Source organism: Vombatus ursinus, unplaced genomic scaffold (assembly GCF_900497805.2).
Source record: "Vombatus ursinus unplaced genomic scaffold, bare-nosed wombat genome assembly UNPS02014852.1, whole genome shotgun sequence".
Taxonomy (NCBI): Eukaryota; Metazoa; Chordata; class Mammalia; order Diprotodontia; family Vombatidae; genus Vombatus; species Vombatus ursinus.
In genome coordinates this window covers 1439160-1463903 of record NW_020954630.1, presented here as the reverse complement: position 1 = coordinate 1463903, position 24744 = coordinate 1439160, and the positions used below count along the sequence as shown (strand labels likewise).

General features: G+C 48.1%; 1 protein-coding gene across 2 annotated transcripts; it reads right to left on the bottom strand.

Annotated features, from left to right (window-relative positions):
* Positions 1-101: 101 nt before the first annotated feature.
* Positions 102-24744, bottom strand: NOS3 (nitric oxide synthase 3). 2 transcript variants are annotated; one of them, XM_027840984.1, is made up of 26 exons: positions 24572-24744; positions 22737-22839; positions 21473-21621; positions 20512-20674; positions 18676-18767; positions 17849-17990; positions 17297-17436; positions 12089-12263; positions 11538-11639; positions 10465-10659; positions 10303-10376; positions 9875-10019; positions 9391-9495; positions 8124-8191; positions 7059-7175; positions 6725-6899; positions 5899-6031; positions 5675-5753; positions 5285-5472; positions 3580-3656; positions 3250-3460; positions 3030-3117; positions 1566-1687; positions 1234-1382; positions 424-618; positions 102-301 (listed from the first exon to the last, which is right to left on the bottom strand). In XM_027840984.1, the coding sequence occupies exons 1-26, from the start codon at positions 24706-24708 to the stop codon at positions 140-142; spliced, it is 3486 nt and encodes a 1161-aa protein (XP_027696785.1). In that variant the 5' UTR covers positions 24709-24744; the 3' UTR covers positions 102-139. The 2 variants fall into 2 exon arrangements, with proteins under 2 accessions (XP_027696785.1, XP_027696784.1); XM_027840983.1 differs by having other exon boundaries at positions 3580-3752; positions 24572-24743.

The window sequence follows — 24744 nt, the reverse complement described above, 5'->3', positions numbered from 1 at the left end:
TTGCCGTAGAAAGGGGGCGCCACGGGCTGCACCAGCCCCCCCTCCCCCCCGCAGAGTTGGCGCTTCCAGGCCGGGGTTTGGGAGTAAGGCCCAGGCAGAGCTATCAAAACTAAAGACTTTAATGGGAGCGGGCGAGCCCTCAGGACTCGGGGGTCTCCGGGGTGGGCTCGCTAAGGGCCCAGGGCACGGCGCCCCGCGCCTGCCGCTCCTGCAAGGAGAAGCTCTGCGTGCGAATGCGGTTCGTCACCTCCTGCGTGCGCAGCGTCAGCCCGAAGATGTCCTCGTGGTAGCGTTGCTGGTCCTGCGGGAGGCCGCGCGCTCAGCCTCGGGGCCTGGCCGGGCGGGCCGTGCCCGCGCCTGCGCGCGCCCCCTGCGCATGTCTGCCCCCGCCCTCAGCTTGGCCCCGCCTCCGCCTCGCCTTACCCGCAGCACCCCGATGACGTCCCCGGCCTCGCTCAACTCCATTCCGCCCTCCGTGGCCAGGATTCGCTGCACCGTCTGCAGGACGCTGGTAGCCATGGTGACGTCACCGCAGACGAACATGTGGCCACCTTCGAGGCACAGCACGCGGTGCACCTCGGAGGCCAGCTCAGTCCGCAGTATGTCCTGCACGTAGGTCTGGAGGAGGGGACAGGAGCCCCAAGAACACGGATGGAGCCCTGCTTCCACCCCCTTCTCCTTCCCTCCTCTCTCCTCTTGTCTTTCCTCCAATGCCACCTTCTCTTCCTTCTCCCCTCTCCCTGCCCGTTTACCCCTTTTTTTTGCCCTTTTCTTCCTTCTGTTCTTCCTCCACCCCTTGCTTCCACTCTTCCTTTCCACCTCACTTTCCTTCTCCCATTCTCTTCCTTTTTTTCTTCATTCTCATTGTCTCTTCCGTTTTCCCCTTATCTTCCGTTATAGCCACCTTTCCTCCTCCCTTTATCCCCTCTTTCTCTTTCCCCTTTCTCCATCCTTTTTCCCCCTTTCCCCACATCTTTCCCCTCTCCTCTCCCTCCTTATCTCTCCCCTTTCCTCTCCACTTATTGTTTCCCTTGAATCCTCTTTCTCTCCCCTTTTTCCTCTCTTCATTCCTGTCCTCTTCCACCCTTCCTCTCTCATCTCCTTTTTTTCTTTCTCTGGTTCCTTCCCATCTTCTCTTCACCTCCCTCTTCCCTTCCTTTCTTCTTTCTCCTTTCTGTTCCTTTTCTTTTTTTCCTGCACCACTGCCTCCCTCCCTCCTGGCCCCTTCCAAACCTTGGGGCTGTCAGGTTCCCTGGAAAAGGCTGTAAGGACTCTGCCAAAGACTCCTCGATACTGGGCATCCTGCACCTCTTCTCGGTAGAGGTGATCAAGCTGGGAGCAGCGGCACCCGAAGACCAGGGTCATAGGGGCAGGATGCATTCCTGGAAGCAACATGTAGCTAGGAAGAGGTTTCGCTCCGTACATAACCCCCACTGCCGATGCTGCTTTTCCAGGCTTCTGCCCATTGCTGTCTCGCTGTTCCTCTCCCAGGCTCTTTCTTGTCTAAAGACTCCAGCCCCATCCTGGCTCCCAGCCCTACCTTCTCCCATATTCTTAGGCCTCACCTTTGTTCTCAATGTCATGTAACCGCTCCTGCCAGAATCCACGGAAGGGCGCAATGCCTGTGCCAGGTCCCACAAGAATACAGGGTACATTAGGGTCAGATGGAAGGCGGAAAGATGGAGCCCTGAGTGAAAGACACAAAGTCAAGCTTCTGCTTCACCTTCTCTCCATGGACTCCTGCCTGCTAACAGAAGGGCTGATTGGTGAGTCTGGTGAGCTAGGAAACAAGAGAGTCCTTTATGGACCAGACTGGAAGCCAAGGTCTATGGGGGAATTACCATTAATAGTACTACTAATACTAACTGCTATGAATGTTATTAATGCAGGTCTTAAGGCTGGCTTCAGGAACAATGGTTTCCTTTCCTGAGCTTCATTCTGCTTAGGGGACAAACATCAGTTTGGTATGATGGGAGGTATGCTGGATGAGGAAGTTAGAAAACCTGGGCCCTTATCTTGGCTCATCATTACCTAGCTGTGTAACATTTGGCATTTCATTTCTCTGGGACTTTTTATTTCCTCATCTGTAAAATGAGGGAACTGAACTACAGGATGTCTAAGGTCCCCCATCCACTAAGGTTCAATGGATATGTGAAATAATAAATCATCTGACTTGGTTTGGAGAATATTTCAACATTCTGGTTTAGTTCCAGGTCAGGGTTTTAGCTCCAAGGTTCAGATTCACACTGGTTCCTTGGGTGGTTTATTTTTTGTCTTTTTTAAAAGTGTGGTATGTGATAACCTTTGAGGTTCAATAAAATATACAATATTTGGATTTGTTTCAAGATTACACAAGTTTGTTCATTGGAGTAGTTCACAGATCGGTCTTGGATACTGTGCCCCTGATAACCTGGCCCTGCTTTGGGCATCCTGGGAGCTGTCCTAGGTCTCACTTTCAAACATGCATTTCTGGAAGCTGGAAAATGGGGCAGCATTCCTCATTGCCAGGAAAAATAAAGGTTCCTACTCTCAATCTTAGTGTAGTAGCTGAAACTATTATGAAGGGCCGTCACCTGCTGTGGGGGGCAGGGCGTGGGGTATGGAGATGGCAATTTTAAGGATGCAATATGTTTTGCTGTTCTGGCTTTAGGCTGTATATAGAAATTTGCCTCCTGGGAGCTGCATTTTGGGGTTGTAGGTAGGGACCAGATATTGGAAAGGGAATCAGGCTATCTGGCTCCTTGTCTTAGACTGGCTCAAATGGTAAGCACCCCCTCGCCCCCACCCCCACTTTATAATCTTCTACGCTTCCCTTCAGTGTTCCTTTTCTCTTCCCGTTCCCTTTGTGGTGACCACTCTGCATAGTACATAGAAAGAACTCTGGATTTTGAATCAGAAGACCCAAGCTCAAATCACATTTCTGCTGCTCAGTATCTTGGGCAAGTCAATTCCTCATCCTCAGCTTCTGTAAAATGAGGGAGCTGGACTGGGTAATACCTCTGGGTAAAGTCCTCTCCTGTGAATCTTACCCTCTGATGAAGCAGGGTACCACATCTCCAGCCTTGAGCTGACTTAACCATGAGGAACATACCCCATAATGCAGGGGGCCTAGCCCATCTGGGGGGAAGGAGAAGATAGTATTGGTAAGACAGGACAGAGACTCCCAGCTTTCATTTCTGGGGCCTGGTTGTATCTCCTTCCTGCCCCTTTTATGTTCCACTCCCTCCCTTTTCCCCTCTTAGGCCTCACCCTGTGTCCTGTATGCCAGCACAGCCACTGTAAGGTGGATCTCCCCAGGGTGGGCGCTGGGTGCAGAGCTGACTGAGTAGTACCGAGGCTGGAGCAAAGGCAGCTGGGTGAGGAGCAGAGGTGCTGGCAGCGCCACTGACGGGAACTGCTCCAGCACCTCCAGAAGTGTGGGGCAACGGAACCATTTCCATTCCTCATAGCGCCGAGCATCCTGGGATGGGGGTGGAGAGAGGCACTGAGGAACCCTGTACCCTGGGAATACCTTAGTCCTGGCGGGCTGACATGTCCCTTTTCCTTTCTTCCTCCATGACTGGTCTTCCCATCTCTTACCTGGCTAAGAGCCTCCAGCTCTTGCTGCTCACTGGGCTCCTCTGCCAGGGTGCTGAGCAGTCGAAGGAGCTGAGGCCCTGGTGGGGAGGTGATATCCAGGAAGAAGGTGAGAGCCTGTTGTAATGTGCATGAGGGCAGCCGGGGGTCCCGAACCCAGCCTGGGGGTGGGCTGCCTGAGGAGAGCATACCAGAACCATAAGAGAGGTGTGGGCTCCGGAACCTGCAGATGTTACCTAGCTTGCCTTCTCTATGGGAATTGGAGGGTCTTTAGGGATAAGGGATCTTCCCTTCACAAAATGACTGAGGATGAAGGACTAACCACAGACCAGGGGCCTGAGTTTTCTGAATTAAAATGTAAATTTAGGTGCAAGAATTCGCATAGAGTAATGGATAGAAAGCTGGCTCTTGAATCAAGAAGACCTGGATTTGAGTCCTGCCTGTGTGTCCCTGAGCAAATTGCTAAACCTCTTAGTAACTCTAGGCAAAGGAGCTGGGTGTGCAGTAAAGGACAGGGAGCCCACCTGGAAGAAGTCTTCTGGGACTACCCTGATATTTCCGTAGCACCCAAGTCCTTTATATACCTTATCTTATTTGATTCTCACGCTAACCCTGTAAAGTAGGTATTATTGTTCCCATTTTATAGATGAGAAAATCGAGGCCCTGAAGGTTAGGTGACTTTTCCATCATGGCACAGCACATAAACAGTGAAGGTGGGATTTGAACTTGTCTATCCTGACTCCAAATCCAGATTTGTTTCCAGTATACCATAGGCCTCAGTCAGTTGACACGACCCCTCCCCCCTTTACCAGGAACAGGAGAGAGCACTGGTGGGTAGCCCTGTGACATATGTGACATCATCAGTGAATTGCTCGGGCACTAGTAGTGCCCACAGGCAATGTTTTTCTTATTTTCCTTCCCTTACTTTGTTTTCCACCATTGACTGTGATACCCGATGTCAGTGGCAATTCGTGGCAGGGGCCTTTGTGACTAGACCATGAGACCCTTTGGCAGAAGGCTCCAAGGAGGGAAAGCTACTCAAGAGACTACTAAACTTGGCTTACTTTTTTTTTTTTTTTGGAGTGGGAGGCATTCTTCAAGACAGATTTTGGGAAAGAAACTCACTCTAATTCCAGAAGCTATACTGTTCAGAACACCTGAGGTCAGATCACATTTGCTTGGTTTGGTGCACATTCAATACAGTTATCCAGACATTAACTAAGTTTGTACTGTGTGTGAGGCACCTGGACCATCTCCCCCACTCCTCCCCATGTACACTCCTTGCTCCAGCTTGGGCTCTATAACTTCCCTTTTGTGCTTCAGCTTTCCTTTAGTTTCCTAGAAAAGATGCCCTTTTTTATTTTTTATTTATTTTTTTTGTGAGGCAATCGGGGTTAAGTGACTTGCCCAAGGTCACACAGCTAGTATGTGTCAAGTGTTTGGTCTGAGGCCGGATTTGAACTCAGGTCCTCCTGATTTCAGGGCTGGTGCTCTATCCACTGCGCCACCTAGCTGCCCCCAAAAGATGCCCTTTTAAAGGCATCCACCTGCTTACTTGTGACTAAGGGAATGGCCCCTTCATACTGGTCAGAGAGAAGGGTAGCAGCAAGAGCAGCCAGAGAGTGCTGGACAAAGCCCCACGAAGCTGGTGGGGGGCTTTGCTATATGTTATGTCTCTACTGTGGGATATTGAGCCGGGGTGCCTTACCTGGGCTCCCCTTTTCCAGCTGCTCTACAGCGATGGGCTCACTGGGCAGGGGTGGGTCCTCTACGCGGCTCAAGAGGGCCTCCACTAGGCCGGGCCGGTTGGGGGGGCAGATCCCAATGTGGTCCCCGGGCTGATACTGCAGGCCCTCCTGACCCCCTGTGGCCAGACGCACCAGGATTGTGGCCCGGCTGATGGGGGAGAGGGAGGAGAGCTTGATGGGGGCAGTTGTCATAGGAAGAGATACAGCAGGGAGAGGGATGGTTTTGAGTGGGGTGCTTCTAGGATTCCTGGAGGAGCATGGGAGGGAATCTAGAGGGTTAGAAAAGAAAGGGGGAACTCCTCATGGTTAAGGGTGAAGGGGTAGGTGGGATGGGGTCAGGTTGCCCTTACGTTGACTTGCTGCTCTGTAGGTTTTCCACTGAGAGGACAGTGGCTGGGAACATCTTCCGCCTATGTACGTGTGTCAGGCCTGGAGGGCAGAGAGATGGGGCCTGACTCAGGGGCCAGAGAACATGGGATGTTGGAGAGGCATGGGGGTAAGATGTGAGAGTCCCTCAGAGCTTCATGATAGATTAGGGGACCTCCAGAAGGATGGGCGGAGCTCAGGACATTACCTGGCAGCAGCTGGAGCCCCTCAGGCTGGGCACTCAGGCGGTATCTTTGGCGTTTCCAACTTCTCTTGGGGCTGAATATGTCCCGAGCAGCAGCCTTGGCATCGTCCCCCACACAGAAGGTCTCACAGGAGGCCTTGTTGGGCAGAGAAAGAGAGAGGGGGAGGCCAGTGAGAAGGACTCCATTGGCTCAGAGAGGGAGCTCCTGGAGGAAGGAGAAGAGAGAAGGATAGTGGTAGAGACGAGTTGTGTTTATTAGAATTTAGGATTCTAGCATTCATTTCGTGGGCCATTGTGTGGGCCCTGATCCCTGTTTGGAATAGGAAGTCTCTGTAAAGCTATTAATTTAGCAGTTGCAGTTTTAGGAAAAGACGCTGTACAAAGGAAGGGAGCCCGTAAAAGCTGAGGGTCCAGCCCTTCTAAGGATGAATTTCATGGCTTGACATCAGGGCCTGGAGTTGCCCTGGTTGTTTTCTGCTCTTTATCTGTTTCTTTTCTTTTCATCCGTTCACTCGTGGATGTTAATGTAAGTTCTAGGAGCTCAGAGGTCTTGTCTTCTCTTTCTCTGGCTCCCATAACACAGGGACAGGAACGTCGTCGTAATTTGTTAGCGTTGTTGAATGAAGGAGATAAGGGGCTGAATGTGTGGTGGGAAAAGAAAGATGGAGTCAAGGCAAGACAGGAAGAATATGATGAGACTGGTGTCAGAGATAGAGATGTCCATGGCTTATGGTGCCTTGGCTCAGAAATCATTGGTTGTCAGGGGGTTAGATTTCAGATTTGGGACAGAAGTCAGAGATGAGCATCAGGTGGGAGGTTGGGGGGTCACCTGGAATGCAGCTTGGGCCCAGCCCTGGAATGCCTCTTCCTGGCCACATAATTCATCCCCCTGGCCCAGCTGTAGTAGCCTCTCTCCTCCTAGCTCTTCCAGCCGCGTATCTACTGCCCGGGCAAAAGCACAGAAGTGGGGGTAGGCCCGGGAGCCAAGCCCAAACACACAGAACCTGCAAGGAGAAAGAGGGCGGCTCAGTTTCCCTGTCCTTGATTCTGAGAATCTTCAGGTCTTTCTGACCTGCCAGGTCCAACCCACGACAGGCACATAGATGTGAAGATCCTCAAAGCCTCAGTATGGTTCCCTCCTCTAGGGTCCCTAGCCCCCTGACCTTAGAGTTCCTAGGGCTCCTGCGCTGTCTGTGTTACTGGATTCTTTCCTCTTCCGCCGCCACGAGGACACCAGCGTGTCTGAGCAGGAGATGCTATTGAAGCGAATCTTGTAACTTCTGAAAAAAGAAGCCCAAGGGAAGGAGGAATGTCAGAGTGCCCTGACACCCCAGAGACAGCCACACAATGGATAACACAGCCTGATCACAGAGACACAGCCAGAGGAAGGTGGCAGACACAGAAAAGGGTGACAGACATAACCAGAACTTAGAGACACATGCAGGGAACTAGTCCCTGGGAGCCTTCACCTGCCTGGGATGGGAGAGGCCCTTCCCCTTGGTGCTCAGCTTAGCTCAGCTCTGAGGGTCAGAACCCTGGTTTATAGCTCAGGCACCCCAGTGGGCTTGATCTGAAGATGGTGGCTTATGGATTTGTCCCAGAGCATCCCTCTTTCCTGTCTTTGAAGGTGGCCTGTGGATTGACCTGACCTCAGGGGCAGCTAGGTGGCACAGTGCATAGAGCACCAGCCCCGAAGTCAGGAGGACCTGAGTTCAAATCCCACTTCAGACCAAATACTTGACACTTGCTAACTGTATGACCCTGGGCAAGTCACTTAACTCCAATTGCCTAAAACAAAAAAACAAAAAAAAAAAAAAGGAAAGGGGCAGCTAGGTGGTGCAGTGCGTAGAGCACTGGCCCTGGATTCAGGAGGACCTGAGTTCAAATGTGACCTCAGACACATAACACTTACTAGCTGTGTGTCTCTGGGCAAGTCACTTAACCCCATTGCCTAGCCAAAAAAAAAAAAAAAGAAAGAAAGATGGATTGACCTGACCTCCCAGGGTCTTTCCACCTTGGGACTGGAATGGATCAAGCTTTACATGGGTTGGGGGCATCTTGGGTCCAGCTAGGTCTGCTTTCCAGAGCTGATGGCTCACTTCCAGTAAGTAGCAAGCCATCGAATGAACAACAGGAAACTGACATTGCAGAGAGGGAGATGCGGGCCCTCTTTCCTCCCATCTACCCCAGCTGGTTTCCCACCCTGTCCTCCATCTCCAGTTTCTCACTTGTGCTGCTCTGGTCTGGGAGAGCTGTTGTAGGGACCAGACATTTCCATCAGGGCGGCTGCAAACCTCTGTGGGGATGTGAAGAAAATAGTTTAACTGTTTAATATCCATGTTTTGTTCTGTTTAAGACTATGTAGAAGGAATAAAGATCTGGCCCTTTTCAAAAGTTGAATTCAATCATCCTCTGGTTAAAGGGAGAGGTTCCAAGTGAGAAACAGCACAGTGACCTTGTATTACTTTTGAGAAGCAGTTCAGAGGACAGAAATGAAAGAGAGAGCTGAGATCAGACACACAAGCTGGTGAGGATAGCTTGTACCCAGAACTTAACAATGATAATGATGGTGACAAGTCACATTTATATAGCTCTTCATGGTTTACAAAACACTTTTCTCATAACCCCATAAAGCAGGTAGTACATGTATTATTATTCTTATTTTACAAATAAGGAAATTGAGGCTTTGAGAGGTGGTGACTTAGCTGATAACACAGCTACTAAGTGTCAGAACAGGAACTTGAGTCTATTAAGATTATCTGTTGCTTAGAATAAGTAGGCAAAATACACTAATGAGGTGTTTAACATGGGAACACCAGCCCTTTGGCCAGTAGCCACAGTATAAGCTGAAAGAGATCCAGAAGGTAAAAGCAGTGAAAATGACTGGGGGGCATCCTGCGAATGGCAGAATGCTAGAGAAAGAGCTGATAACAGTTATCTTAGTAACAAGGTACTCAAAATTGGTACTTAAGAGTCTTTTTAAAAAATACTTAAACTATAGGTTGTATTTCATGGTAGAAAGTAACACATAAATTTAATGTATGTCCTATTAAATAAATGGTATTTTTCTTTTGTAAACAAGCATGAGAGATATCTGTCTTTGATTTCTGTGCTTATCTGTGCCTGAAGTAAGTCTGATCACTATGTCTGTACTCCCCAAATGAGGTACACTAATTATTTCAAAGCATAGCTATTAGAGGGAAAGGCAGGGTATCAGGAATTTCAAAGCTTTTCTAGCCCTTGACCTGAACCATTAGCTTCTTTTAAGTAATGGCAGTATCACAGTGGGACTTCACTGGTCCGTCTATGTGTATGTGTGTGTGTGTGTGTGTGTAGATGTGGGTTGGACATAGGCTCAAATGATGTATATATGTAAGGAAACTACCATGACATTCCTATCCTTTTCTTAGACTTCTTCTTCTATCGACTTGGCCAATCCTGAGTCCCCCACCCCCCTTCATTCCCTAAGGGTCCCTCTTTCTTCTTGGTCCTCACCTCTCCGTTTTCTGGAGGGTCTCCATTCCCAAATGTGCTGGTTACCACCAGGACCAGGGTCTCGTGCTCCAGGGACACCACATCATACTCATCCATGCAGAGGACCTGTGGGGATGGGGGAAGGGGTCACGTTATGGGAGAGGTATCTTCCTACTCCAGCCTCCCAGCTGCTCCCATTATCCCACCTCTTCTTATTTTGATCGTCTCTTCTGTGATCTGAGGTAGGTTTGAATCTATCCCCCTGACTTTCCAATGTCCCAAGCCTTCAGTACTGTCCTGATCCTCACTGGATTTGATTTCACCCCTCTCTGGGCTAATGCTATCTCCCAGCTCCTCTCCCTTACCCTTCCAGCTCCCTTCAACCATCATTCCCCCAATACGTCCTGGCTCATCTATCTCCTGAGTGTGTTTCCTTTGATCCCCCTCCCCACTCTGCCCAGCTTCCCTCCCCTGCTTGTCCTAACCATTTCTCCCCGTTCTGTACCCGAGGGTCAAAGGCTTTCCGGAACAACCTCCCCAGCTGCTGAGCGTAGCTCTGGGCCCGACCAGTTTCTGAGCCATACAGAATCGTTGCCTTCACCCGCTTTGCCATCACTGTGCCCATCAGGGAAGCTGAAATCTTCACTGCACTGATAGAAGGTGGGGATTGGAGAAGGAGTGAGCAGAGTCCTCAGAAAGCATGATGATGAAGGGGAGTTACACAGACAGAGAGGTCATAGGGGCAGAGGGGTCTTTGGAGGGGACCATTGTGGAATGGGAGTCATTGGAAGGAAGGCCCCAGAGTTGGGGAACGTGGGAGTGGGTAGGGAGGTTGTAGGAAAGGATCATGAGTAAGGCTCCTTGGCTGGTTGGGGGGATTGGTGTGCATAGTGGTATTTGTGGGCCTGAGGAGGGAGGCTAGAGATTGCATACTTGGCCACTTCCTTAAAGGTTTTTTTCCTGGTGATGCCAGTTCCTTTTGTTGTTGTCCCCTTCCATGGGTCAGGCTAGAGCAGAAGTAGCAAAGGTCAGTGCAGGTGACCAAGGTGAGTGGGTAGTCAGATAAATGGGTATTGGGGTGGGACACATAGAGACCTGATAGCGGAAGGCTGGTGACAGGAAGTAGTTAACCATCTCCTGGTGAAAGACTGGGGTGAGACTGCCGGAGATTGGGGGCACGATCCAGACCCAGTCAGCTGGGCAGCCCCCTCGTGCTCGCTGTTCATTCTCCAGGTGCTTCATGAAGGAGGCTGTGGCTGCGTGGTGATCCACAATGGTCACTTTGGCCAGCTGGGGGAGGAAGGAGGGCCTCAGGACTCACATTGAGGCAGAGAAAGAGTGGAGTGGGAGGGCTCTGATCCACTTTGCAGCTCCCCACAAGTCCTACCTTTGCTTCTAAGAGGTGCCACCTCTGTCTCTGCTCCCCACAAACTATAGTATCCATTATGTCCTATACCTTCTGTACAACAATAACCAATGGGGTAACCAGCCAGGGTAGCCTCATTTTACATATAGCCTTTGCTCCTATAATTCAGTATGCATGTACAGAGTCCCTCAGAATGCTTAGGTGCCATAGATAGCATTAGACTTGAAAATAGGAAGACCTGAGTTCAAATCCAGCTTCAGATACTTACTAGCTGTGTGACTCTGGGCAAGTCACCTAACCTCTCTTAGCCTCAATTTCCTCCTCTATAAAATGTGGATAATAATAGCACCTCCCCCACAAGGTTATCATGAGGCTTAAATGAGTTAACATGTGGAAAGAGCTTTGAAAACCTTAAAGTACTATATAAATGCAACCCAAGTTATAACCTATTACATGTTGCCTGGAATGAACGCCATCAAACTCTAACCAGCAAGGGTTGTGCCCTCATAGTACTTAGAAAGCAATAGGTCCTGTAAGCTATAACTCAGCCTGCTGGGTCTGCAGACTACTGTGGTGCCTTGCGTGAGTTTTTGGATTACTATTCGCAGGATGCATTGTGACATTGTGCCACAATTCTTATCACCCCCGTTTCCTTGTACTATGGTTTCCAATACCCATTATAGTGCCGTGACTATAACTTCCAGGATTCAGTGGGGCCCACTCCCTCAGCTCCCTTGAGAACACTTAATTGGTTCCCTCCCACTTCCAAGCCCTCTTCCCCCATCCTCTTCTGCTTCCCTACTTGGTAGCTGTGCAGCACTGCTAGGTTGATCTCCACTGCTGCTTTGTCCTTCCACAGAGAGGAGGTTGTCCGGGTGTCCAGTTCCATGCAGACGGCCACATCCTGGGAGCAGGGGTGTATAGGAGGGTTTGATAGGGGGGTAGGATGGGGAGACAGTCTACCTCAGTCCCTAGAACCCCAACCTCTTAACAGGAGTGAGCCTAGAGAGTTCCTCCCTTGGAGTTCCTGGCTAAGACAGCAACACTCATTGGAGAGAGAGCTAGCTAAGAGACAGCCTGAGATACATGGACATTAGTAGGTTTGAGGTTGGCTTGACTTTTTCTCTGTAAAGGAAGCATAGGAAGGGGAAATTACTTTGATCCCCTATTCCCCCTCCAAAATCCAGTCCCCATTTTTCTTCCTTTTCTCAGCATTCTTCCTTGCTTCTGGACAGATGTGCCAAATAGGTGTAATTGAGTTCTGGGGTTGTGTTCCTCCTTCCTAGCCTTCTCTCTCTTCTAGATCATAAGGGTGCCCTAGGGACTTCGGCTGGCCCTTGGCCAAGCCCTCACCTCAAGGATGTTGTATCGGTGAGGGTCGCACAGGTTGCGCATGCCAATCTCGCTGCTCATGTACCAGCCACTGAAGGGCACTGCAGGGAACTCCAGTCCTCCAATCTCCAGAAGCATGTTGGACACAGCTGGGAGTGCATACCAACGTAGGCCCAAGGACTCAAACCACTCCAGCCTGCCAGATGTGGGACAAGGGTGGAAAAGAAAGGCATGGGGACCCCACAACACATCCCCAGGTAGCCCCATATCTGACCTCCAGCTCTGACTGAGCCACAGCTCAGTCTAGAATGGCATCCATCCCCACACTTTCAAAACTTAAATCTCATTTCCTCCATAGAACTTTTCTTGATCCATAGTAAAGTCAAGTCAGCAAGCATTTATTGAATGTCTACGGTGTGCCAGGCTCTATGCTAAGAACTAAGATTACAAGAAATGCAAAAATAAAAACAACCCAGAAAGTCTCTTTTCTCTGTGCTAATGATAAAATAGCCCTTCCCTTAGTGTGGGTAGGAATTTCATGGAATTAGTGTTGTTTGTGTAATGTGTGGCTTTATTATAAACTTGGAAGGGTTTCAGATGAAGGATTGCCTGGTAGAGGAGATATGAACTAGGACACATCACTCAGAATGTGTGAAAGTGAGTGAAGCCCACTTGGGAGATTTCCTTTGGAGGATTTTCAGGGCCCAGACGAAATGGAGAGGATGAGAAATCATAGATTGGTTGTGATCCGCCCTTTAGGAGGAAGTACCCTCATTTATGAGATCACCTACCTAGGGAAGTATGAAGTAGAAGCATCCTCCCTCCAGCTTAACTGGTCTAATTACTGATCCCTGTATGTGACATTCCATCTCCTGTCTTTTTGTCCACTATACCACCTGTCATGTCTGTCAGAATGCCCTCCTGTCCTCTCTTGTACCTCCTAGCGTCCCTAGCTTCTGTCAATTCTATCATCAACAAGCATTTTATTAAGCACTTACTATATGCCACTATATGTAGCCAGGTGGTACAGTGGATAGAGTGCTGGTGGCTACAGATGCTATCTGTGTGACCCTGAACAAGTCTCTTAACTCTGTTTGCCTCAGTTTCCTCATCTGTAAAATGAACTGGAGAAGGAAATGGCAAACCACTCTAGTATCTTTGCCAAGAAAATCCCAAAATGTGGTCACAAAGAGTTGGACACAACTGAAATGATTGAATAAAAATGACAACAACAACAGCAAACATGATATGAGGCAGCTAGATGGCTCAGTGGATAGAGTGCTGGGCTTGGAGTCAGGAAGGCCTAAGTTCAAATCCAGCCTCAGACACTTACTAATTGTGTGACCTTGGACAAGTCACTTAAACTGTTTGCCTTAATCCACTGGAGAAGGAAATGGCAAACCCCTGCGGTAATTTTGTCAAGAAAATCCCATGGACAGTATTGGTGTGCTATGGTCCAAATGGTCATGGACAGTCAGACATAACTGAACAATATGCTAGGGGTACAACGACAAAAATAGAACAGAACCTGCCTTCAAAGAATTAACGGTCTAGACAGAGGAGACAGCATGTGCGATAGAGGCATAAACAAAATGGATACAAGAAGTTTGGGGGGCAAGGGGCACTAGCAGCTGGGGGATCAAACTTCAGGTAGAAAGCTTCACCCAAGACCTTTCCTGATCCCCACAGTCATTAGTACTCTCTCGCTCCCTGACATTGTTGTGTACTTTGTATGTAGTTTGTATTTATTTATCTCTAGACATCACCCCATACCCCCTCCCTCTGCCCCTCATGGGCAGGAACTTTAAAATATTTGTCTTTGTATACTTGGGACCCAGAACAGAGAGCCTGGCAGCAAAGTAGCTGCTTAATAAATGTTGAATTGAGACGCAAGTGTATCAGACAAGGGTAGAACAATACTCTATATGAGGTCTGAGAGGGAGGGTTCTTATCTAACTAGCCCAGGGGAAGACTCAAAAGAGTAATGAAAAAACTGGTTTTGAGTCTTCTTGCAGAGATGAAGATGTGGGGATGAATCCCAACCTTGTCACTTGATACTCTTGTGATCTGACTGTGGGAAAGTTGCTTAACTGCTCCATGCCTCAGTTTCCCCATCTGTAAAATACAGGGGTTGGGTTAGATGGTTTCTAGAGTCCCTTTTATCTCCAGACCCTATATGAAATGGCTGTCATATGATAGCCAAAGAACAGATTAGTTAATGCCAAGATGCCATATTGTACATTTCTGGCTACATTGGGAGCATCTTGGACAACACACCATGGGAGAGAGAGGAGCAGAGTTGGAGAAAGAAGACCTGGAATGTGTGCTAACTCTGACATTTACTGTCTCTTGGGATCTTTGATACATCTCTGCCTCTTTGGGCTTCTTTTCTTCATCTGTAGAATGGGACTGATAATAGTAATAATAATAGTTGGCATTTTTATAGTGCTTTAAAGTTTACAAAATGCTTTCCATGTATTATTTAACCCTCACAACAACTCTAGGAGGTAATTGGTATTATTGCCCTCATTTTACAGATGAGGAACTGTGACTTGCCCAGGAGCATGTTGCTAGTAAGTGTCTAAGGCAGAATTCAAACTCAGATCTTTCTGCCTCCAAGTCCACTGGCTGCCTATACTACTTGTACCTCATAGATTCTTTTATTGTGTCTGTGAGGAAAGCATCTTACAAGATATTAAGTAAATGCTTTGGTGGTTTCCCTCTCCACTGATGCAGGGCACAATTGGATAGTACAAAGTTGTCATGGGCTACTGTCGCCAGGTGTGTCTCTTCTTTACCAGGCTATCCTTTCTGCGATAAACCTCTTTAAATAGTTCCTTTCTTTCTATCTGGGACCATGCTGGAAGTCTTTCCAACTTTCTAAGACCAGTTGAATTTGTGCTGTACTGGCCTAGCTTTTGAGAAACCAAGGTCACCTCTGTGCCATGTCAAATCTAATGAGCTTTTCTCAGTCCTGGTCCTTCTTGACCTCTCTGTAGCCCTTGGAACATTTCCTCCTGGACACTCCTCACTAGGTTTTTGAGACACTATTCTGGTTCTCTTCCTATCTGAATTCTCTTCAGTCTTCCTTACTGGTTCTTCATCCAGGTTCCCTAAGGCTCTGTTCTGGGCCCTCTTTTTTTTTTTTTTTTTGTTTCCTCTCTGATGTCTTGCTTGGTGACCTTATCAGCCATCATAGGTTCAATGGTCATATCTATGCAGATAATTCCCAGACCTAGGCCTAGTCTCTCACTTGAACTACAGTCATGCCTTTTGGACATCTGGATCTACTCTAAACTCAACATATCCACAACAGAACACATTATCTTCCCTCCCTCAACCTTACTCTCTATTGAATTTCCCTATTACTGTTGAGGGTGCTACTATCATTACATTCATCCAGGCTTGTAACCTTGGTATCATTCTCTATTCACCAGTCACTCCCCCACCCCCATATCCAACCCATTGCTGTTTCTATCATGACAACATCTTTCACATATATCTTTTCTCCATTCCCACAGTCACAACTCTAGTTCAGATCCTTGTCACCTTTCCCCTGGATTATTACAATAGCCTAATTGGTCTGTCTGCCTCATGTTTCTCTCCACTCCAATTCATCTTCCATCCAGCTTCCAAGATGATTTTTCTAGGTCTGACCATTTCACACCCCTGCTCAGTGAGCTCCAATAGTTACCTATTGGATCAAATATAAATTATTTTATCTGTCATTTAAAGCTATTTATAATCTGACCCCTTCCTGTCTTACAGGGCTTCTTAACTCTCCTGCACACACTTTACCTCCCAGATATTCTGGCCTACCTGCAGTTCCTCAAACAGAACTCCAGTTCCCATCTCTGTGTCTTTGCACTGGTTATCCACCAAGTCTAGAATACTGTCCTGTCCCCTCAACCTCATCTGCTGCAAGCAGCCTTTTCCATCCCTTCACCTATGTTTTTTTCTGAGTAATTTAATCATTTTACTAATAAGGCCAGCAGGTTATTAATAAAAGGATGGCCATTTGGCTGTCTCTCTTAGACCAAAGACAATCATGGCGGTGGGGCTCACAGTTTATATACCCTTTGTTATTCAATCGGGGACTGAAAGTGACCCTTGGACCCAGAAATTATCTTTACTCAGACCACCAGAAGCCTTGGGCTATCTAGGCAAAAGGGTCTCCACCCAAGTTTGAGTAGCACATCCTTTCACCTGTTAATGCCTTTCCCTCTCACATTGCTTTTCATCTACTCTTTTTTTTTTTTTTTGGTGAGGCAATCTGGGTTAAGTGACTTGCCCAGGGTCACACAGCTAGTTAAATGTTAAGTGTCTGAGGCCAGATTTGAATCCAGGTCCTCCTGACTCCAAGGCTGGAGCTCTATCCACTGTGCCACCTAGCTGCTCCTAATATACTCTTTGTATATCTTGTATGCACCTGGTTGTTATAGGTCAGGACCAGAGTTCTTCCTTTCTTTGTATCCTCAGTACTTAGCACAATGCCTGACGCATAGTAAACACTTAATAAATGCTTGCTGATTTATGGATAGATAAAGGATCAAAGAAGGACTTTGGTGGAGGGGCTAGTATATATTACTGTATTATTGGTGTTATTTTCTTAGTCTCAAGATTCCCACACTTGGTAGCTTGTCACATCTGTGCCTGTAAGTTTGTGACTCTTTTTATTTAGCCATTGATCAAGTCCCTTTGATTATCCAAAAGGTTTGTCTCAGGTACACATAGGTGAAGAAAGGGGGCGCCTGTGCCAAGGCCAGGGGGACCTTGGGATCATTTAGAATCTCAAGGAGTCAGTCAGGCAAGGGCTAGGAAAAGTGTTGGGAAATAGAACGGCCAGCAGACTCCTCAAATTGAAGGCGAAGGCCTGGTTGAAGTGGCAGAGAAAGGAAGAACAAAAAACAAAACCCCAGGTGAGGCGAGGGTAATGAAATCTGGCCTTCTTACCCCTTTCTTGAGATTGTTTCTGGAACACTCTGCTTATATTCGATTTCCATGTCCATACTCTATTTTGTATTATGATTATTGGTGTGCATGCCTCATCACCTCTGCTGGACCATTAATCCCAGGAGAGCAGGGACCCTGTTTTCTACTTCCTCGTTTTCCAGTCTGTGACTAGTCCGGCATGATGCACCTCCTCAGTGAGAGCTAGGAAGAGCTCCGGGGGTCCTCCAGACCATCATACCCCTGGCCATTCCTCCCTCATCCCCTGCTACTACTCACGTAGGATGTTGCAGTGGCACCTGAAGCACGAGTTCTGGGGGCAGAGGGAAGAGTTCGGGTGGCTCATCTGGGGCCTGGAGCAGCAGTGGGAGCACATCAAAGCGTCCATCCCCTGGGGTCCAGCCATGCTGGATGCAGAGCTGAGGGGAGAGGCTCCAGAGAATGACCCTACCCTACCTCAATGACTTCAACATCAGCCATCCCACACTGCCCACTCTAGTAATCTTCATGGCCCATCCCCACCATGGCTACCTTGCCTCCCCTATCTTAGTGTTCTCCATGTTGGCCAGGCATCTTACCTCAGTGATGCCCACGATGGACATCCCTCATTTCCCACCTCGATGATACAGTGGTCATCCTATTTCTTTCACTTCAATGATCCCTGCAATGGCTCCCTATCTCCTCTAACGCAGTGATCCCCATATTGGCCAAGCACCTCATCTTCTGCCTTTATTAGCGGTCCCACATCCCTCACCTCAGTGATCTCCATGGTGGCCACCCCCTCCCCCTTCTCCATTTTATGTTGGCCAGGTCCTTGACCCCATCACCCACCTCAGTGATCTCCACATTGGCTGGGTCCCCCAAGACAGAGCCATCTTGCTGCCTGTAGCCCGCATAGCGGATCAGCTGACTGTTCCAGATACGGAAATCTCCCTTGCCCGGGGAGCGCTGTGGGAACACTGTGATGGCTGAGCTAGGGAAGAAGGTGACATGAGACCTTCCCATATACACTCTGTGCTTATAGTCCTCCTATACAAAACTGCTGAAGGGCTTTGAGGAAAGGCTGGGGTTGCTAATGATAGGGGGCAAAAGTCTGAATGGAGTGGACTGGAGTGGAAAAGGTCTCTGGTGTATGGTAGGAGACAGAGATGTAACTTGGAATTCTTTTACCTCAGGCCCAAATTTAATTGGGAGGGGGATGAGGTATGGTAATAGCCCCAGTCCAGTCTGACCACAGATGTTACATTACAGAGGTTAGGGAGATCGTGAACCCTAGAAGAGGTACATAGCAAGAGGATTCTGGAAGTGGTGACTCAGAGGCAATATCACTTAGTGGTGGTTTAGGGAGGCCCAGGGATCATGGTTATCACAAGGAGGAAGTATATCCTTCTCCACCTTGCCATGCAGGCACCCTGGGGCAAAGCCTCAGTGGTCTTATGCTAGTTGAGGCTCTGATGTAGGAGGAGTCTCAGTATGGGCTAGGATGGGTCTCAGAGTGGAGTGTTGTGGTTGAGGGAAGAATGCCTGATGGTCATTAGGGTTAGAGTTAGTTAGAATATCAAACCCAGGAATGGGAAGGGTGTGAGTAGGTGGTAGGGCAGTTCTCAGTGTTGAGTGGGGGATCTCTGACAGAGGGGTACCATGGCCAGGCCACTCACCGAAGGTTGCCTTTGTTGGTGGCATACTTGATGTGATTGCAAATGCAGGTGAACATCTCTTGAGCAGAGCTGCAATCTCGGGCATCAAACACCTGGAGTGGTGGGATAGAGTCAGGGCGTTGGAACCCATAACAAAAACAATAATGGACTGTATTTATATATGGTGTTTCATGGTTTTCTTAGGGGTTGGAGGCAAGAGAAATGGACTTGGAATCAGAAGACCCAGGTTATTTTTCAGTCCGAATCCTCGATGTGTGAATGGAGAAGTCCCAGAAGCTCACTAATACTTAACCTCAGTCTCCTAATCAGTAAAATGGTGATAATAACATCTTCACTATTTATCTCAGAGGTTTGTTGTAAGGAAGGTGCTTTGTAAATCTTCCATTACCGCAGAAATTTCAGCTCTTCTTAGCTCACTTATCGTCATAACAACCCTCTGAAGTAGGTAGTACAAGGATTATGCCCATTTTACAGATGAAGAAATGGAGGAACAGAGAGTTTAATTTTTTTGTCCAAGGTCATATACAGCAGGTAAATGTCAGAGCCAGGACTAAAAACCAGGACTTGAAACCAATGTCCTTCATTACATCACAGCTGCCTCTCAACATTGATGCCTCGTGAGTAATAGTCCTTAGTTCTCCCTCCATGGGCTGAACGTGAAGGCACATTTCCCTGTCCTCATCCCCAAAAGCTCCTGTACTCCTCTCCTAGTTTGCTGCCCACATAGTTGAGAGGGAGCAGTTTGTTATCATTAGTGATCTCTCTGCTTTCTACCCATCCAAAATCTCCTCTTTCCAATTAGATTGAAAATGCCTTGAAGGCAGGGATTGGCCCTACTGATGGGGGGGGGGGGGCTGAAGAGTGATCCAGCTAGGAATCATAGTGGAGAGAGTGTTAGACTTGGAATCAGGGGACCTGAGTTCATAATCTTCCTAGCTTGGTGTCCCTGGGCAAGTAGACTGTTTTCTCATCTGTTAAAGGGGCATAATCATAGCACCTACCTCACAGGGTCACGAAGATCAATGGAGATAACATATGCAAAGCACTTGGTAAGACTTAAGGTGCTATCTAAATGCTCAGTAGTTTTCTTTTTCTTTTTATTCTCTTTGGGTATGAAGGCTGTCATATTCTCCTGAGAGTAGCCTCCCCGCCTTGGTAAACAGTGAGAAAGAAAGAGGGGAGTTCTTTTCCCAGAAGCCTTCTCTTGATTAATTTTATTTAGACGACCTCTCCTTGATTATCCTTAGCTACTCAGTCTCTGTTGTAACAGCTTGTAAGATTATTTATTGGATCAGAGAGTTACAGCTGGAAGGGACCTTAAGGATGGCCTCATCTAACCCCCTTCTCTTATTTTACAAGTAACATGACTGAGGCCCAGGAATTGGCTTACTCGAGGTTACATAGCTAGTGAGTAAATGGCAGAATTGGGGATGCTCTCTTCCCTCCGCCATGTTGTTCATCCCGTGCTTCTCCTGGTGCTTTCCACAGCCAGGCACTTCACAAATGGCAAATGGATTGCATTGGATGTTGCCTTGTAAGGGGTTAGAGCTCAGTGTCTGTTTATCTTAATTGTTAAGTATTCCCTACTCAACCCTTCCACCAATGGCAGCTAAGAGAGGACAGAATGGACAGTGTCAAGGGCCATAGAAGATGAGAACTTGGTGACAGCCTGATTGTGCCTCCCTAGTAATTCTCATTAGGCAGAAAGACAAGTCACCTCCCAGCAGGCCAAAGAATGTATCTTTTTTTCTACCTCACTGCCACCCCTTACCCTTTTTCCTGGATGCCTGGCCTATTCCTTGGAAGTTAATTTCTCTCCATCCTTCATGCCCTCACCTGCAGCTTCCCCCACTGTATCCTGCCCACACATCGTGGGGCATTTCTCCAGGCCTGCTTAGCCCCAAACACAAGCTCACTCTCCCGGAGTTGATAGGTGCCTGTGGCTGCCACCTCGGCCTCTACTTCCTGAAGCCGTTGTCCATGGGCTGGGGAGCCGCTCCTGTGGAAAGAAGGTAGTGAAAACTGTGGTGGGGAGAAAGATTGAAGGAAGGGGCCCCAAGGCTGCTTGACTGGGAGACAGTGCTGGAGGGGAGCTGTGTGTATGTATGGTGATAGCTCCCCAGGGAATTTCTGGCCTTATGATCGGGAGGTCATGTTGATTGGAGGGATTAAAGATAGTCCCTGAAGGATCTGAGAGGTGGGGGGTGGGGGGGAACAGGAAGAAATTAGAGCCCCTGTCTGAGGAATTTTAGTGGCCTGGTTTCATAGGATCTCGAGCTGGCTAGCCCCTCAGAGATCATAGACACCAGCTCCCTCATTTTGGAGATGAAGAAGCTGGAGCCCAAGATTATATAAATAGGAAAGAACAAAGTCAAGTTTGAAGCCTGGGTCTCAGATTCTGAATCCATGTACTTTCTAGAAAGGTAGCTAGGTAGTACAGTGGATACAGTACTAGGCTTGGGGTAAGGTAGACCTGAGTTCAAATTTGGACACTTGTGTGACCCTGGGCAAGTCACAACTTCTGTTTGCCTCAGTTTCCTCAAACGTAAAATGGGAATAATAGTTGGATCTATCTCCCAGGGTTGTTGTAAGGAGAAAATGGGATAATGTTTATAAATCACTTAACACAATGAACAGGCGCTTAATAAATACTTGTTTCCTTCCTTTCTATTACACTGTGCTATTTTTTTTTTAATAATGAGGTCATTCTGGTGGATAGAATTTGAAACAGCTTGACATCTAGGGGTTTCAGAAGAGAGGGGGTGAAGGGGATGGGTTTGGGGTATCTGGGTCTCACCTTTTGATAGAGCTGTAGTATTGGTTAATGAAATCTCGGGCCTGGATGAGTAGCTGGCCAGGGGACGGGGGCCCCTCTGTGGGGCGGCTTTGAAGTTGCCTTGGAAACACAAGGGAGCCTAGGCAGCGTCTTGGGGTACAGGGCCCATCCTGGTGGTGAGAACATGATGAATCGGAGACTAAGTAAGAGAAAGGTGGTGGGGTCTGGCGGGATTGTGCGAGGAGGGGAGTCTGAGTCAAGTTAGGTTCAAAAGTTTGAGGTAGATATGGGAGGTTTGATGGGGTTGTGGGAATTAGTGGGAGCACTTGGTGTCAGGATTGGAGTCAGAGGGAGGAGTAAAGTTAGGGCTAAAACATGGCTGAGGCTAAAGTTAAGGTTTGAGGGCTCTATATTCAGGGTCTTGTGTTTCTATAACACGTCTTTTTCCCAAGTACTTTTGCATCTATTGATTTTCTTCATTGTTTCTTCCCAGCCATCTACAGAACTTGTTGCGTGTCCTCCTGGACGTTATCCATATCCCCTTCCCACCAGAACCTTGGACTCTTATCCTGTGCTGCCAGGCTGTGGTAGTTGAACTCTTACCTCATCTTGGCCAGAATTGTGCCTGTATGCCCTTTCTGGCTGTGTCCACGCCTTGTTACCCACTCCCCCTTTTAGTGCCTGTCCTCACTTTCCTACTTCAGTCTCATTTTTTGTCTTCTTCCATTAAAATATAAACTCCTTGAGGGCAGTGACGATTTTGCTTGCTTGTACTTGTATCCCCAGCCTTAGCACTGTGTCTGGCACATAGGAAATGTTTAGTGAATGCCCTGTCTGTCTACCTTTTATCTATCTATCTATCCATCTATCCATCTGTCTGTCCATCCATTTGTCTGTCTATCCATCTATCCATGCAACATCACCCACATGAGTTAGGTGGGGACAATCATTATTATCTCTATTTGACAGGCTATCTGAGCCAGCTTATCACTTTGCAGAACTGGAGCTAGAACTCTCACATCTTATGACTCATAGTCTAGCATTCTCTCCCTCATGTAGACTGAAGGGTTGAGGTATTGACAGGGAGTGGTGAGTGGGGTGTTTGGGATTAGTGTTGGGTTTGGGAATCTGAGTCATATCTGAGGGAAGAAAGGTTGGGAGGTGCCAGGGATTACTTTCTAAATGATCCTCTTTGTAAAAGATTAAAGGCCTCGTTGTAAATGGTTTTCTGTTTTCGGGAGGAAAAGAGCAAGGTAGGAGAAAGGGGAAGTTTCGAGGAGCTTACCTGCTGGGCTTGGGCACTCAGCGTGTCATACGTGATGCTTCCTACTTCCCAGTTCTTTATTCTTGAGAATTTGGGCCCCTCAGGTGGCCGGGCTACTGGGGGGCTGTTAAGGAGTCAAGGATGGAGTCATGGGTGTCCTGGACTTCTCTCAACTTTCTCAAAGATCTCTCCCTAGGACTAGAGATATAACTAGAGTGGGGCAACTAGAGCTTTGTCCCAGGGCACTGAGGATAGCTGACAGGGGACATGAATCCTCCTGAAGAGGTACTTGAAATTATCTGAATGTTTCACTGAGCTCTGGTCCATTACCCTCAAGGTTCTCGTTCCATGTTGCTCCTTTCTCAGTGTCTGCCTTCCCCCCTTGTCACACTCCCAACTGGCACCTCTGGAGTTATCTTTGGCTGTGTCCCAGGGACTCAAGCTGGACTTTCTGGGTAAAAGACTTCTCCTTTTCTCCGCTTAACTGCATCCCAAATGGGGAGAACTGTCTCCTCCCGCCTCCCTCTGACCTCATTTTACCCTAGGTACCAGAAATCCTAGTTATAGCTTTGCCTAGGACTCTCTCAATTTAAGGTGAAGTCTTGGACAGATCTGAAGCTGAAAATTCTGAATTCTGTCTCACCCACAATATCCTCTTCAGAGTCCTGTTCTCATGGCCCTACAATCCTATTACTTCTCACTAGGAACTAGTCCTAGTGCCCAGGGATGAATAAAAACCTCAGGGGGGCCTGGATGGAGGTCCTTGTTGTGCTATCTCCAGTTAGGATTCTTCTGCCCAGATTTGCCAGATTCCTGCTTGGACCCCTTCCTCATCAGGGGCTGCTAAGGGCTAGTTTAGGACTGGAGATCGTGTGAAGGGAAGCCTCTGGAGCGTTATCATTTCCTCCCAGAGCTGCCACTGTGGGGGAGGAAGGGAGGGGGTCCAGGCATCGCTGGGCTGCTCCTTTGGATCAGGGTTGACCTGTACCCCTGTGTCTCAGTCCCATTGCTCCTTTGCCTCCAAACTCCCCATTTTTGCTTCTCCCCCCACCCCCACTATCACTGATTTATTTTCCAGTGATGGAACTAAGGGCTGCTAATACAGATAGGACTAGTCTGGGGTCTGAGGATAGATTTCAGGTGGGTTTGTGAACCTGGATGGGAAAAAAAAAATTATCTTTATGTTCACTAACCTCTAGGTAAAATTGAACATTTCCTTCAATTATTTAAAAGCATTATTCTAAGATGGGGTCTACAGGTTTCACCAGACTGCTAAAGATGTCCATGCTACAAGAATGGTTAAGGACCCTTAGATTAGAGAATTGGGTCTGTAAGTCTCCTGTGGCCAAATCAGGGTTTCCTGCCCTAGAATGATCACCTTAGAAGAGACTAGAGAAAGTAACTGTCAAGTGCATCTTTTGGGGAGGAGGACAGCTGGGTAAGTGGACAGGGTCTTGCTTGCTGATGGAGAGAGTGGAAGAGAAGTGTGCTCCAAACCCCACTGATTTACTGTCTTTACTAACTTAGCTCACTGACCTCTACCCTTCTTTCCTTAACAGATTTTGGAAATCCCTCGACTCCTTCTTAGCCTTTCTGCTGACTTCCTAATCTCTCCTCAGCACTTGGTACTCTCTTTTTGTAATGTTCATCCCTTTGGATATTATAAAACCCTTACTTTTTCCCTAACCTGTTTTCCAGCCTTCCCAGCCTTCCCATTCATGAGCCCTTCCCTTGTCCTTGAGCCCTGGATATGTCCCTGCCAGAGTAGCTCCCATATTGCCGGTACCCCCAGCCTATTAGTGGTCCCTTGTAACCCTCCTACAGCTCCCTTACACCATATTGCACATAGCCCTCACCTGATGTCAGCCACGGGTGGACCCCCATTCTCTGGTCCTGGTGTCCCACTCTGTTTGCTGCATAGTCCCAGCCCTAGCCCCAGGCCAAGTCCACAGGGCGGTCCAGGCTCCTGACCCACACTCTTCAAATTGCCCATGTTGGCTGCTTTGTGACTAGGCAGCTCTGAGCTAAG

What these genes read in the sequence shown, in the direction of transcription:
- NOS3 (XM_027840983.1), bottom strand. Translation starts at nt 24,708, where the DNA reads ATGGGCAATTTGAAGAGTGTGGGTCAGGAGCCTGGACCGCCCTGTGGA. An exon ending in ACCCTCCAGAAAACGGAGAG is followed by an intron (nt 8,192 to 9,390) that starts GTGAGGACCAAG and finishes ACATCCCCACAG; the next exon opens with AGGTTTGCAGCCGCCCTGAT. An exon ending in GGGAACCTGACAGCCCCAAG is followed by an intron (nt 619 to 1,233) that starts GTTTGGAAGGGG and finishes CCCCTCCTCCAG; the next exon opens with ACCTACGTGCAGGACATACT.